The sequence below is a fragment of the Pseudopipra pipra genome, chromosome 11 (assembly GCF_036250125.1).
Source record: "Pseudopipra pipra isolate bDixPip1 chromosome 11, bDixPip1.hap1, whole genome shotgun sequence".
Classification (NCBI taxonomy): domain Eukaryota; kingdom Metazoa; phylum Chordata; class Aves; order Passeriformes; family Pipridae; genus Pseudopipra; species Pseudopipra pipra.
This window is the reverse complement of record NC_087559.1, coordinates 9,097,565-9,113,645: the sequence shown is the minus strand read 5'-3', so window position 1 is coordinate 9,113,645 and position 16,081 is coordinate 9,097,565. Positions and strand designations below refer to the sequence as shown.

The 16,081-nt window shown below is 36.7% G+C and overlaps 1 protein-coding gene across 9 annotated transcripts in view; it reads right to left on the bottom strand.

The window, feature by feature from the left end:
• Window positions 1-15,756, bottom strand: part of CFAP20DC (CFAP20 domain containing) — a 71,603-nt gene extending 55,847 nt beyond the window's left edge. For 5 of the 9 annotated variants that reach the window (XR_010433423.1, XR_010433422.1, XM_064667333.1 and 2 more), the window contains exons 1-5: window positions 14,488-14,749; window positions 10,549-10,636; window positions 8,199-8,288; window positions 7,630-7,723; window positions 6,469-6,541 (exon numbers count right to left, since the gene is read on the bottom strand). Coding sequence is in view for 6 of the 9 variants with exons in the window: in XM_064667333.1 (XP_064523403.1) it covers window positions 6,469-6,541; window positions 7,630-7,723; window positions 8,199-8,288; window positions 10,549-10,569 (278 nt within the window). In the remaining 3 variants the exon portion in view is untranslated. Of the gene's footprint in view, window positions 1-6,468; window positions 6,542-7,629; window positions 7,724-8,198; window positions 8,289-10,548; window positions 10,637-14,487; window positions 14,751-15,125; window positions 15,595-15,666 lie in introns of those variants that run through there. The other 4 variants (XM_064667335.1, XM_064667336.1, XM_064667337.1 and 1 more) reach the window with 4 other exon arrangements.
• Window positions 15,757-16,081: the final 325 nt, after the last annotated feature.

Here is a 16,081-nt window from a genome sequence, read left to right as displayed (position 1 = left end):
CATTTAGAAAACTGTAATTCCCAAAACCAGTTTTTAATTTTTCAGTACAAGGTACTCTAATGAGTATTAACATGTGGGAAGTTTATTACCGACATCTTTTCAAGAATCTAAACAAATTACCTCTATAATGCAGTTATTTATGCCTGCAGCTAGTTCTTTTGGCTCTTTTCTTTAGTTTATTGGCTTTTATTCTTTTTGCTTTGTTATTCTTTCCATGAATGTCTCTATTCTAAAGAGACAATCTGTCCTTTCAGGTTTACAAAGGGAAAGAAAAGGTTATGATCGCACCTGCTAATGTAACAGTTCCCTCAAGGACAGCCGTATTTCTCATATTTACACCATTTATTCTAATTAGTAAGAACTGTTAAGAAGTCTGCCCTTTAAAAAGACAAAACAAAGTTGCTAACAAAATTTACTTAATTTGGCGTATGAAAATCCTGACTAACAAACCCTATCAATATATGAAAATATAAACAGGAGTCAGTTTACTCCACATTACTTACATCCATCAGCCAAAATATACATAATTAGTACATTTCTTCTCTCTAAAGTCCTAAAAGATGGTAATTTATTCTTTAATATCACCAGGACATCATCTAACACCATGGTAAGATTTATTCTATTAGTATAATTATTAGCACAATTATTAGTATAATTAAAAATATATTAGGATTTATTTTATTAGTATCTCCATTTTTGCTCTGATCCCTTTTTGAAAGTAATACAGAGAATGAAAGCATCTCAGTGTCAGAACAGCAAGTGAAATGGTTTTGCCTACCAATTTACAACAAACTAAAATATCTAAATGTTAGTGGCAAGATTTAGGAATGGATTATCAGTTGTACTGAGCTCATTGGGAAAGCCTGCCAATAATGACCTGATTGAAAAGAATGCAAAGAATCATCTATCTTAATTTTGACCAATGGGAATTTTTTTCTTCTTAAAAGGATCATACCCAGTTAAGTAAGATTAGAATTATATAACAGTCTCCACCTTTCCAAATCAAATTTAAAGTTCTCACAGGATCTGCTTCTATATATTTGTATTATGGAGCATCTAATGCTATGTGCATTTAGCTGTCTGCTTAAATAACTACTCTTTGGTGGTGAGTGGCACAGGACAGCCTGTAGGCATCGGGTCAGATCATGTCATTTCCATCACTCTGCACATCTTGGCATGTCCTCCACAAAAGCAAGCTGAAATGTAGACAGCTGCACCTCCTATCAAGAATAAATCTCAAACCAGATGAAACTTTGAGGCATTACTCCCAAATTTTGTTTTTGAATAAACTGAAGTGTTAATGTTGTCTCCAAAATGCTAATTGCACACATCTGTATGGAGCCAGCTGCTGCATAAAGCTGGAAACCAAGACCTTGTGCTCCTCACAAATTCTGTTCTTACATATGATCACTAGGGCTGCAGGTCAGATCACAACCATGCCAGCAGTATTCTTTATAGGCTAACAATCCTTCTTCCCTTTTTGAACCAAAGCACAATTGACCGACACTGTGCACAGACAGGGTGCACATTCAAATACAGAAACGCTGCTGGAAAAGAAAGATCCCCCTCAAGTGGTGTGCACACCTATGGACTCAAGAAAGGCAGAGAAAAGAACCATGAAAATCCAGATGGTCTAAAGATGTACTGGAGAAAGATGAACTGATAATTAAACTGTTAAGAGGCACTCAAAGAACAAAACATTTTAGGTAGTAGTCAGAGGTATTGATTATTGTAAAGGAAAAAGAACAAGTATAGACTTCTGAAGAAGGTCCAGGGCCAAGGAAAAAAGATTCCTTCAACAAGCAGAAAGTAAATTTGGATGTGTGCAAGTTCCAGAACAGATCAACAGCACAAAAATCTTTCTCCACACTTGATGTTTTATATTGATTAATTCAATGAACAATGAAGTTATTAATATGACTTTAAACAGTTTTATAGTTGCAGAAGCAAAGAAACTCATCAAATGTGAGAAATTAGAAATACCTACAGAATAAGGATAACAAATTTGTCCTGACTAAGGGGAAAGAAGATACCTGTCTTCTTTCAGACCAAGTGTCTAATCTAAATAATTTTAAATAATAATAATTAATAATTTTAAACTAGGATGGTGTATTTTGTTATTAGTTCTATAAAATTGCATGAAACTTTCATATCTGGAAGCAGGACACCCTGTTCATAGGATACATTTATACCTTTTTTTTGGATACCTGTTTCCTAAATTACTACCCATGCTGTGCTTGTACTCTGGTCAAAGTGATGACTGAAGTTATAAAAAAATGTTTACTTTCAAACATGAGTTAATCTTCATAAATGATGGGATTTAACATATTCTAATATTTTCTGTATTTCACTCCTGCTTCACAAAAAATTCAAGGAACAAGTGTCATGCTACTAAACACCAGAATCTCTCCAGCTAAATCAATTCAATAGAGTTTACTTCCAGTCTCTATCTAAAATCTTCAAATAATGTCAGACACATGTAATAGAATTAGCATCTGTGTCTTCAGATCTAAAGAGGTTGCTCTAAGTTTTGCAAGACTAACCAAGATTCATATTTTTATTGTTCTGTATCCGAAAACATGCTGGGTCTTTAGGTTAACATGAATAATTTATGGTATCTCTGTCAGCAAAGCTGAAATGATGACTGATTATAATAGCATCTAATTCACATAAATTCAAGCTGTTACGGTATCTATGAATAAATTAGCTATGCATGTAAAACCTAGTATGTTGTGGTTATTAAAAATCTCAATGTAATAAACTTATATTTATAGAAACAACTGTTTGAAAACAGGAAATATGGTACAAAAATATAGATTCTACTGCACTGCTCACAAGCCTTGCAATAACATTTCTTATCAACTAGCACAACTACTTTAGGAACACAGACATTTTTAACCCCTTTTTCTCTACAGATTCCTCTATCCATAACTAGCTAAACTTCAGCAGAAAACCTCTTAAACTTATATATGTTCCAGAGTTTGAAACTCTCACAGAGCTCGCATTAATTCAGAATATAACAAGAGCTGATGCCTTCTGGAGCTGGCAAAAGCTAGTGGCAAGCAAAGATAATTTGATTACGAACAGTGGGATACTAACTGAGCAAACCTGTTGATACACGCTTGGCCAAGTGAACAAAAGGTTGAAACATTATGAAGAATTAAGAGACATAGATGCCATCAGAGTGAATGAGCAACCATGCTGTGACTCAGAACATGGTCCATAAGGTACTGAGTAATTCTAGGAAGTGGCAACACAGCAGAGCCCCATGGCATGCTAATATCAAGCACCAAGTCTGGGATTTGGAAGCAGGACTCTGACTGGGAAGCAGTTTCCACTGACAGTGGGTATTTTTGCTGTGCAAGTTTTCACATCACAGAGATGAGGGGATCTTATATGAAGTCTCAGACCTTCCCAGCTTTACAAATTATGCCACATGTGATCTACAGCTGTTTACCAACCCAAGATTTAAAGTAGTTTGAAGACTGTGAACTGGCCACCAGTGAGAGAGGCAGCATGACTTTGGAGCTGCAGCCAGGGGTCACTAAGTACCACACCTGTTTTTGCCACTAATGTTGTTGGATCACTTCGTAGTTTCACCACGTTTTGTTGTTACTATCTGCTGTCCTGTCTGGATGCCCAAATGCAAAACTGGAAAACTTGTCTTTTTTCATACAAAATGCTCTCTCCCTTAACTGGCCTCAATTCAGCAATAGAATAAAACATCAAATATTAAATCTGTACTATCATCACACACTAGCTTGCATATCAATGAAACTGTACTTGATCAACCATCAGATTTTAAAATTTACTACCATTCCTATTTTTATCCTTCCTATGATTAAAAGTATCATACACTGAGTTAACTCACTAGTTGTAATATATTTTCAAAATAAATTGACAAATATTCTCGTATCTTGCATGAGAAAACTGGGAGAAAAAAGGCTGAGCAACCTATAGGGACTCAGACGAGACCAGATAATATTTCAGTGCATAACCAGAAATTGAGTACCTGATCCTTGTTCATACATCATACCAGCCTATGCTGTTTTTTTTTTTTTTTTTTGAGGCTGTGGTACAATTTCAAGGTCTGTCTTCTCAGATCAATAGCTCTAACCATTTGCTGTAAAACTTATTAAAACAAGCTTCTCAGCTTGGGTATCACATATCAGAAATAAAGTATGACAATGACTGGCATTACAGTACTGTAAGAAGAACAAATGTTCATATGCTTGTCAAAATGCTGAGCAGAACTGCCAACAACCACATGGTCTATATATTGGGAATTAAAGCAAGAATGGCAACACAAGCCAGATGCTGTTTTCTATTACACACAAATATTTTTTCAAACATTGAGTTACCTTTGCTTTTTAAGAAAGGTAAAAAAAAAAATCCATAATACCGAGGATTTAACAACTGGCTACTGCATTTAGAGCAGACAGCTATATTCAGCATTACTAATAGCTTTGCTATTACTTGCTCCAAAGAGGCTGCATAAATTACATGCTCTCTACCTTAGTTGTGATTTTATTATGCTTCACCAAATTCTTCATCCACAATCTATTTCACACATTTTTTAGGCAGATCAATACATCGATTGTTAATGTGATGATATTCACCTAATCATGCCACCTAACAAAGTATCTAAAATTCTCCTTAAATTTCTTCCAAAGAAAAGATAAGCCAGCTAATGTAAACAGTAGTTTGCACGTTCAGTATTTGTGACAGGAATCTTGCATGACTGGTTGATAGCAGCAAGTTAGAAGGTTTATGTCATCTGATGGCAGCAGTGATGGATGGCCTTGAAGGAATTCTTGTTTGCTGACCAGATCAATCACTGAACAGAATGCAAAAAAGGATGAGGCTCAAACTAAATACCATTTCCATCTCTGTGCAGGATATGAGAGCAAGATATGTAACATAAAGCATCATATGCAGCTACTACAAAACTTGCCAGAGTGTTTTTTACATAAAGTAAATTTCATGGCTTAGTACACTATCAATTTTCAGCTGAAGCTGCCCAAAGCTGCAGTAGTAAGCAGCCAGGTTATGTAACAAACCACCTTTGAACATTAAGCCCTAGGCAGGAACAACACAATCAACATTCTGTACACAAACAAGCAAGAGATTTCTTCCAAAACATCTGAAAAGAAAGGAACTGAATGGCAGTCACATGAAGCAAGGACTTGTTTTAATTACTTACTGGATTATCATAAGTCTGCTAGGATAAAATAGTGTACTACCTATTCTACAAGTCTTGAAGGATTTTATAGGTACATCCATAAATTACAGTTGATTTCAAAAACAAAACTTAGTAATAAAACTATTTTTAAAGACGTTTTATTAACTTTTTCAAATAGTTGCACTAAGTGGGGAACAACTGACATTGTACTTTTAAGATATATATTATATATGTATATAAGATAGATACATACTCAAAATAACGAGCAACTTAAAGAATTTATGAACTTATGGAATCATCAGGGTAAGCATGACTTTATTATAACAGAAGAAATGAAACATCAATTCTTTTGTAAAAAGTATATGGAAATGTAGTAAGTGGGATTACTTCATCCCCACAGACATTGAAATCACTGCACATAAGAAGAGAAAATTGGGATTTGTACCAGGTCATTAAATCTCTGTCTTCTGCCTAGAGAATGTCCACAAGAAGCAAATCTATGTACTTGGTTTCTGTTTACTACAGGACATATCCTGTTTGTTTTGTCACTTTACTTGCAAACTTACAGAAAGACAAACAAAAATAAAATCCTTCTTTGACTTTACATATTATTCAACCCATCTTTTCTTGCAGGGCTTCTAAGGCCCAATATTTCTTTTGTTAATTCAACTCCTAGGTGTTCTACTGGCTACAAAGCTGAGTGAGTTGTGCTGCTTATATAAAAATGGATGGTGTCAGTAGGAGAGAAATGTTGTCCAAAGTCTGACAATTGCCCAAGTTTAAAACTCTATTAAATCATTCCATATTGAACTAATAAAAACTCAGCTGTACCTCTCTTTCTTTACAATATGGACATAATTATACCAGCTGAGCACTCCACTTGTTGTTCTAGCCTTTTACCATTTGTTTGGTCATGATTTTCTCCACCAGTTATTGGAATATATATTTCTTTTTGCCCTGAACCAAGGGGCCCTGAAATAGTTATAAATCTCTCACAAATTTTCAGAAAGCCCTCATGAGCCAGTATTTTTCATATGTTTGCTAAATTTATGTCTCATTTCTTCAGATTTTTCGCTGTCTTCGTTCAGGATTTTTAGAGTTTGTTCTGTCTTCAAAGGAATGTCAGTATTTAAAACATCCAAGAAATAATGATCTCATTAGCTTAATTACTTCTTATTGACTTGATAAGTCACTGTGCTTTAATGCAAAATATGTCACTAAAATTAATGACTGCAATCAGGCATTCCCTTTACATTAAGTCTTCAAGGAAAATTTGTGCAACTTACAGTAACTCAGTGGAAAAGTCTTTTCCCAATGGTACAAAAATCTGAAGGGTCAGAAATTGCTGGATCAGTCCCACTAGAAATAGGGAAAAAAAAAAATTAAATATATGTGCTGTGTGCATGCAGATGCATGTTTCACTATAAAGCATTTCAATTTTGTGGCTCCTGCAACACTATTTCCCAAGGTTCACACAACATACGAACACAAGAAAAACCCGAAGAAAACCAATTTAAACTGCAATAAAAATGTTGTTTTAAAAGTCCCATCTGTGGCTTTGGTGGAATTCTCATGAAAACAAAAGGAACTTTTTTTTTTTAAAGTTACAACTCTTGTGTTCCAAGAGCATGTAGACAACAAATATCCCATAAGAATTATAAAATGAAGTAATATTTTCCTATCCTATTCCTATAGTCATATGAAACTCGCACTCCTGTTTGTGACAATGTACACCTTGTTAAACAACTTCAAAAAACCCTTGGGTAAGAATGTAATCAGATCGTGACAACACTGCTCAGTGGAGCCTTCTGATTTTTAGAATAACAGCAAATGAGCTTGACTGAGGGAACCAACAAAAAAATCAGGTAGCTCCCTATCAAGGGAAAACAGTACAAAACTGTCTGGATTGAACCATATGTTGTTTTCTTAGTTGTTCCATCAGGGAGGGTACAGGCTGCTCTTCATTGACTTATCAAGACTCAACACCAACACTGGCTCTTCTTCTAAAGAATGAAACTTTCTGCCAGTGTGCTCGTTTGATACAACAAAGTAAAAATAATTTGAAAAGTAAAATGAGAAAGGGGACAGGAACCTATTTCACATTCTGTAATGACAGCAGAATTATTGACTTTAGTAAGTGCTGAATGGACTCACGAGTTGTTTATCAGACATTGGTCTGTAGCAGGATCAGGTACAGAACTGAATCTGGTGGCACCAGGACAACATGTATCAATAAGGATCTTCCCTACAGCATTTATTTTAATATGGCATTTCTATACCTTTTACTTATTTGTAAGTGACCTGCTCAAAGTTAATGAAAACCCCCCAGTTTTCTAATGCTGAATTACCCCTGAACCAAGGGAGAATACTCTAAGTTATACATTCCAGTATAAGACTGAGGTAATAATCAGAAAAACATCACAAACATTTAATTCTTTGATACTTACAAGTTTGTCTAGTTTCCTTTGGTAGCTGCATTTTGTTGACTTGACTGCTTCCTTCAAGTACAAAAACAAAGCCTTTTAGTTCTTTGTCATATTCCTACGAAAAGGAACAACAAATATAAGCATCCCGAGAGAATTCTCTTCTTGACAACCAACCATGCTACCAACATGCAAAGCTATTTCTTTTAAAAATTAGAAATGGCAGATGGCACTGCAAGTATGAAAGTAGTTCAAATTTGATAGCAATAATATAATCCATGTAAGTATGTCCTTTACTTGCATGTTTTATGAACAAATAATGCTGACAAACAGGACTCACAACTCAACGTGAGTTATCAGAATAGCAAAATTACTTAGTAAATATTTAAACTATAAAATTACACTGTGACCAACCTATTCTGCAAGCAGGCATAAAGAACTAATTTAAGTAGTCATTTAGTCTGTCATAATGACAGAACTGCAAGTGACAACTCCACTGTCAGGTCAAAGCCCTCATTACCTTCTAATTTTAAGCTTCATTCACATTTTTCTGGTTTATACTCTAGGTTTTATAAGTTTCTTTAAAAACTTACTTTCCATATAGCTGATGGATTGCCAAAAATCTTCCATTTTGCTCCTGGGTTTTTGCCTTGAGCACTGAATATTTCAACAAACCGGCCACCCTATAATAAAATGGTTAAGGGTATATCATCCAACCAAATGTTCAGCACTAAATTATCAATAGTCAAGATGAGGACATAAGAATCCCTCTCTACATCATGCTGTTACCACAGTCCATATTACTGATCAGTCTGACAGCAGAATATCAATAACAGCTTCTACACTACTGTAATATTAGCAATCCATGAAGTCAATACTTGTCTTTATTAGAAGATCAAAAAATAAAGTTGAAGGAATACCATGGAATATTTTGAATTATTTTATCTATAATGTCATTCTCTAAAAAGCAAAATTATTGTAAATATTCTAAAACCATGCAGGAGATTAGTAATTTATATTTGGATATGATTTATTTTTACAACTCACCAAGAAAAGTGAGTTTTAAAAAATACTGCTAAAAAATAAAATCTGTTTCAGATTGGGTGTTTTGTCTGATTTCCTATGGAAATGAAGTTTACATCACTTGTCTACATTTGTGAATGGCTCTGCCTACATAGGTGAGTATTTCAAAGACATTTCCCGGTAACTTTTTATTAGTGATCAAATTCCAGCCTAATTGGACCAAACAAAAATTTACTATCTTTTCTGGGCCAACTTAAGTGGCCTGGTAGTAGACCTGTTCTAATCAGTATCACCATAAAAAGGTAAGGGCTGTATTCATGCTGCAGCCTTCATGAGGCACCACAGAATTGATATTGGAAAAAGATTATTATAAATGCCCCTGTCAGGTGAAAACCCCTGACACAGAGCGTGGGCTCTATTAGACATCAAGGAATCTAACCACAGGCTCCTGGGGAGGTTGGCTTTATCACCTCTGCTTAGGGAATTATTTGCTTCAATATTTTTCTCATTTGATGTCACATTTTTTTTGTGACATCTGATATGCTCAGCCTACAGTTTGCTAAGCATTTTTCAGTAGCCTGGTTGACCTAATCAATCATTACAACTCTGCTGCTCCCTTCTCATTTCTACTTGCCTGCACTCCCTAATTCTCTTTATGCTCAGCTGCCCAAGCAATTGTACACAAGTCAGAATAAGCAAGAGGGGCAAGGAGTCTTGCCAGCAAAAGAAATGCTCTTCAAATTATTTTTTTAGAGAACATCAACTCTGCATTGTATATGAATTAGGTATTTTCCTCTGCCCACACACACCTGAGATCTCCAGCCACACAGCAGATCCCAGTGACTGGACTTACTAAGTTCTAAGGGGATTAAAAATGGCATTCCATAAACTGCACTTAAAATAATTTTTGAATTTATAATGGATAATTTTTAAAAAATACAGTACAATATCAATTTCTAAGTTATCTGATTTATGTAAGGACTACCAAGATCAAGCTCTTGAAAAGTCAAAAAAGATTCTTAACTGCCAAGCTGTATGTGCTTGCAGCAAATCTTGAACAATCCTCCCATCTTTGCAAATGCATTTTGTTAATAATGCAGCCCTTGAGCAGGCCCTGATTTGAGGTTAAACTGAACAGGACATGGAAAGACATGACATGAGAAAATGTCAAACAAACACTAATGTGAGAAGCTGACAAAAGTCACTTAGTGCTGTGGGGGATGGCTGGATCTCATGGGGAGGGGCATGGAGAAGTTAGGGAAGAAACTGCCAAAAGCCACAATCAGCTGGAGGGGAGTATGGGGCACATTTTGGGGAGCACAATACTGCAAAGCCAATAGCACCCAGGCATCAGCAATACCATGTAAAGCTGAGAAAGCCTAGGTAACAGCATCAGAAGTACCCATTTTGGGTACAGAAGTAGCACATCTGGGACCAGCAGGGAAAAAGTAATCAGGGATGGGTTGTTCTCTTGGCATGGGACTAGTTCAGAGAAAGGGAGACAAAGTGGTGAAAAGGAAGGCCAGGAAACAGAAGAAAGGGATAATAAGGATTACAAGTGATAAGTGTGACTAGTGTTGTCACAACCTCGTGCTGGACCAAGAAAATAAACCAACCCCCTTTTCTGACTATACCTCAAGAGCTGGGACTGCTTCCATGACCAGCTGGAAGCAGAGGCTGTGCCTTCTCTGGCCCACAAGAGTAAAGACATTGGCAAAACCACACTGGTGCCCATTCTAGACCTGACAGCATCAGCAGCTACCCACTATTTCATGAAATTTCTATATAAATACTGAATAATGAAACACTCCAAAACATTTCTGCAGCTGGACTTTTTGCCTCCCAGAATAAGCTACTTTAATTGAGCTTTCTCAGAGGTGAAATGAAAATGGGTAAAAAATAAAATTATTTCTGTTTTACCTGATAATGATTTTTGAACATTTTTCCACGTTTCACAGGCAGAAAATAATTTTAGCTTCTCAATCAGTAAAGACACTTACAAACTATGCTGCAAAGCAAACAAACAAACAATGTTAGGACAACAAATACAGGATTTGACATGAAAACAATCCTAAAATGAAACTCCAACCATATTTTAAAAGATATGAATACTATTATGAAGTATTTTTCTGAGTATAAATGTATATCAACTGCATCAGAGGGCTAACACAAAAGAATTAAGACCAAAATAATATTAATATTGACACTGTCTCGGAAAATATTCTCTTTATTCATCAAGTATATAGAATGGCTGCAATAGAGACCTCCATCTAGAAATATTTGGCAGAGACTTCTGAGACAAGTTATCTTCCTTCACACCCAACATTCTTCTTCGAGGGTTATTAGTGTAAGACTCAAACCAAGCACTTCAGTTATTTGAGGGCTGTTAAAGTGACTGTGAATTAAGAGATGTCTGCAGTTAGAGAATCAGAACAGTCAAAAGTGAAGAGACTGATACTGGAAGCCTCCCACATTCCCCTTTGATCGTGCTGAGTGTCTGCAGGCTCAGCTGAAGTCAACAGAAAGTGAAGAGACCCTGAACATAAAAGGGAGTTGTCAATCTCCAGAGACAGGATCAGTCACAAGAGACAACACACACCTTCACTGAAAACTGAAAGTGCTCCTCAGCCCACAGAAAAATCCTTTTACAAGACTGTGCCTCACTTTTATTTGATATACTTTCTTCCTGTTCATTGCTCCAGTTTAGGCACAGATGACTCAAGAATTATTATTTTTTTTTAATTACTGGTATTTTTTTGAGACTGAAACCAGCTTCTTAACACACAGAAACAATATGCTGACCAGGAGACTATAAGTATAGCTTCTCTAATGAACAGTTTAGTTCTCACAATCAGAAAGTGACAAACTTCAAGGGAAATTTATAAAAATATATATGCCTGCAAATGAACTAGAAATTCAGTGACAATATATATGAGTTCATAAAGAATGTACTCATTTAAGGTATTAGAGCTGCATTTGATTTGAAAGAGTAAATAATAATTCATTTATGAAAACATGATGAAATCTATTGATGTTTATCCACAACTATTTTAATCAGCAACAATTAAGTCTGAAAGTTGTCTGTAAATAAAATAAAAATGGAAAAATAATCAGATACTATAAATTTATCCCATTCTGCTGCCAGAAATATTACTTTAATTTAAACTTTTTGATTCTAAGGAAAATTAAATTTAGCAACCACAGTATTTGTAACAGGCCCATCAAACCCCATAAATAGTATTTTGATTGTATTAAAGCAATACTGTCACTGTACATCTAACTCACCCATTTCATTACTCTGCATTTTAGACCAGTTTCTATACAATTTTTTCACTTGTTTAGTTGGCATAATTTGTTTGTTTGTTTTTTTTATATTACTACATTAACAGTTTTATTGAACTACTCAACTAGATATTTTAGAAATACCTTTTAAAGAATGCACTTCTAAAGCAAGTGCTTTATTTCTTCCTTCTCTATATATATTCTCTTTATATACAGAGCAATTATTTCTGAAATCACTGTTCACTTTTCTGTATGCAGCTGTCACTTTTCTAATCTTTGCTATTATCTACAACCATTAAACAAGCCAGAACTACTCAAAATTGCATGATTCCTGCCTGAGTGAGAAGTAGTGGCACCATGAAACTCATCTCAGAGTGACCTACTGTTTTAATTCCCTTTGCCAGAGCAAAATGTGAAGGACCTGTACTAAAACAGAGGTAGCAGCCAAGCCCTCCTTCGGGACATATTTACAACAGGTGTATCACTAACTCACGTGGTGGGGCACTTGTCATTCTGGGATTAAGGATTTTGCCATCGCCCATTTTTAATTTATAATTAATTTTAAGCGAAGGAGATGCAAAGGAATACACTGCTTTTTCCTTAGAGCAAAGCACTTGCACTTATTTTTGCTTCAAAAATCAGTCCCATGTTTGCCAGGCATCATGCACCTAGCACGGCCCTCACATACTCTGAACTTCTGTTACGCCTTATAACATCTGAGGGGAAAATATCAGGACTAAACCAGTGTGAAAATCCTGATTTAAGAGTCACTGTATAAAAAGTTTTATTTGAGACTGAAAAGAATAACTCACCTCTTTCAGGGACTAATACTAATATTCTGGTGAAAAGTCTGTTTAATTATATTTTATATTTTGGAACAAACATTTAGGGTGCAGTATGTAGAGGTCAAGTTTCATCTTCAATACCACACCATCTTTCAGGAGGGAACAGCTACTTAGCAAGTGGACAGCTACAGCATTTGCAGACACTGCTGAAGACAGAGTTGTACTTGAGACATAGAAACTAATACCTCGTTTTCTTTACTGTTTTCTCATACAGTACAAGTGGCTTCCATAAGAGGCAGTCCACTACTGGCAAATCCCACAGCTTTTTGAAGGAAGATGAAAACAGCTCTGGAAGCCATCTTGATATATTAACTTGGGTTCAACACAGTGCTAACATGCTTTGCCTCTCAGTAGTGCTTATTAGCTTTGGCTTGACATCACTCATTTATCTCCACGCTGCATTGTGTGGAAATAGTTCTCACTTGGCTCTGAGCACGGAAAGAACACACATGCACTGGTAAAACTCCATGAAGGCACACACCTATATCATGCAAAAAGCTTGTGCTACTAATTAATCCTTAAGTTCAAGTAGAGGAAACATATGCCTGAACTAAAAAGCTCTCATTCAAATGCTATGCTTAAGACAGAAAAGATGACCAAATAATTAAAGACTTTCACACTGTATCACAATACAGATATATATGGAGAGGGTAGAGATATATATGAAGAGATAATATCTAGGAAGTACGTGGTAGAAAAGAGAAATACAAAACCTGTGGGATGATGAACACTTTCTGAGTGACTTGAAAGATCATATCATCACCAGAAATCTCCAAATTTCATATTGTCAAATAAAGTTCACTCTTACAATATGGCTTAAAATTTTTCACCAACGAAGTTGTGTTTTAAACTGATACACATATGGGCAAGCCAGGTTATTTGCTAATTTGCAGAACAGATTTTACACAGACTCAGAAAATTGATGACTGTTGTAGCTATCAAATTCATAACCAGATGGCTCTTCCTAACTTCAGTGAAAGGTAAACCAGACCCAAAGTTTGTAAGCATTTGTGTTTGGACAACTCATTTATACTACAAAGCTGATTACTGTAAACACTTCAGTGAAATGTCAGTTTGTTTTTCACAAAGGCAAAAATACTGCAAGTGACATTGCAATACAGTTTTGCTCATATAACTTCTCAATTTCCATTAAAATACTAAAAATGAAGACTGGAAATTACCTTTGCTATTAAGAGTGGTAGCTACAAAAGACATTAAGTGAATGATGTATTTGTCATTTAATTACTGAGATATTACTTTCATTATACATCAAGTAGTATTGTCTTTAATTATAGTAACCTATGCTTAAAAACAAAAGAGAAAACGGTCTGGAAATTTGGTAGTTGCAATAGTTTTTCTCTTTTCATCTTTCCTCTTCTCAGTCTCTCCAGAAATTCTAAAAACCAAGAGTACTTAAAATCCAGAAGGACTATTTGAGAAAAATCAAGAGCAACTTAGAATGCAAGTCCTCAATTTTTTGCATAGTTGTCAAATAAATAGATATTTTATGACATCTTTACAGAATGCCATAAACTAGCAGTTCTCTCATTTTTCAGTCACAGATCTAACTTATCTTTTATTGCCCTGAACCATGTATTTTAGTACCTATGTCCAATTGGAAATACAGGCTTAAAGTGTCAGTCAATGACAAACAATCAAGAAAGTAATTTCTAAAGTTAAGCAACAATGAAGGATATTTAACTTTGAAGAATAGATTCCTATCAGGATTTACCTTGTGATGTCTTCACTTGTGCAGTGACTTTGATCTTTAGTTTCACAGTGTTTCATACATTGAAAATAAAGTAGCAGCAGTCCAAAATGCCCCCTATTACATCCATTCACACAAGCCACTTAGGACTCTGCAAAACCACCTCCATTCTATAACAGCTTCTTCTGTATATTTCACACTAGAATGTTTCACATGCAAGTGAATAATATTTGGTGTTTATGTAGTACTGCAATTCCAACAACTGGTCCCTAGAAATTTACAAGCAAAAGAGTATTTCACAAACAGCAAATGCAAACAGATCTTCATCCTTCCTTAAGCTAATTAAGACTAAGCACTGCTCTAATTCCAGGAGAGACAAGGATGGACAGACTTACACAGACCTAAACCCCTTCATGGCCATGGTTAGTCCCGTGACTTAAACGGACTATTTACATAAGTATAGGAACACAAGTTTCTGGTCAATATCCCAGTGTTGAAAAAGCTGTGTTTATTTAAGTTTTTCTATTCCAGAGTCAAAACTGTGAAGCAAAATAAAGTGAATTTGCACTTACTACTAATTTGCATTGAAAAATGACACGGATACACTATTTTTGGCAGGGCACACGGGCTTAGACCCAAGACTGCTAATACATATAACTCACCATCACGGGCCCAAAGCCAGCGCTGATTTATTGCGGCTGGGACACACGGGGAAAAGCACTTCATCACTGATGAAGGGTTTTAGTATCTCCCAGACAAATGAATCCCATATATTGAATATTTAAAGCTGAGTTGGTAACACCGCTATATATTTTCTGAAAACACAAGTTAGCATAATAAATGAGCGGGAAGACCATTAATAAGGTGTAGCAAGAGTACTGGCGCTCCTAGGCGCGAAGCTGCGCGGCCTTTACACACAACACGAAAATTAAATAAAACAAATTAAAAATCGAGACTTTCCCTTTTACAAAAATTCGGGCGCAAAACGCTTTGGCGCTAATTAAGACCCACGACCCGCAGCCCCGCGGACGCGCTTCCCTGCGGCGCTGCCTCCTCCCGCCCCTCCGCCGGGGATACGAGGTCGGGGCTGGGGCTCGGAGGTCGGGGGTCGGGGCCGGAATCGGATCCAGGGGTCGGGGCCTGGGCTCTCCCTATGGGCCGGGGTCGCTCGTCCCGGGGAGATGCGGCCCCGCCGGGTCTCACCTGGCCGCGGGCGGCGGGGCCGTTGAACATGGCGGCGCGGGCGGGGCGGTCACTCGGGGCCGGGCTCTCTCGGCCGGTACCTGCTCGGGTTCCACCGGCGGCGGCTCTTCGGGGGACGCGGGGGAGTCGCACAGGCTCGGGTTCGGGCACAGGCTGCGGTGCCCGCGGGTCCCTGCCCCGCACCAAGTGACGGACACTCGGCCGAGGCTGTCACAGAGCCCGCACGGGTGTCCCGAGGCTGTGTGAAGTGACGCTGTGTGTCACCCACGGACTGTCTCAAGTCAGTCAACAAATCTTGCTGACATCAAAACTCGTGAAATACATTCGCCATTTGCTCTTTAAGCCTTAATTTTTTTATTTTTTTTTTTTCCACCTTCAGGAAGATGAGGGATGAGCTAGAGCAGCCACATCAAAG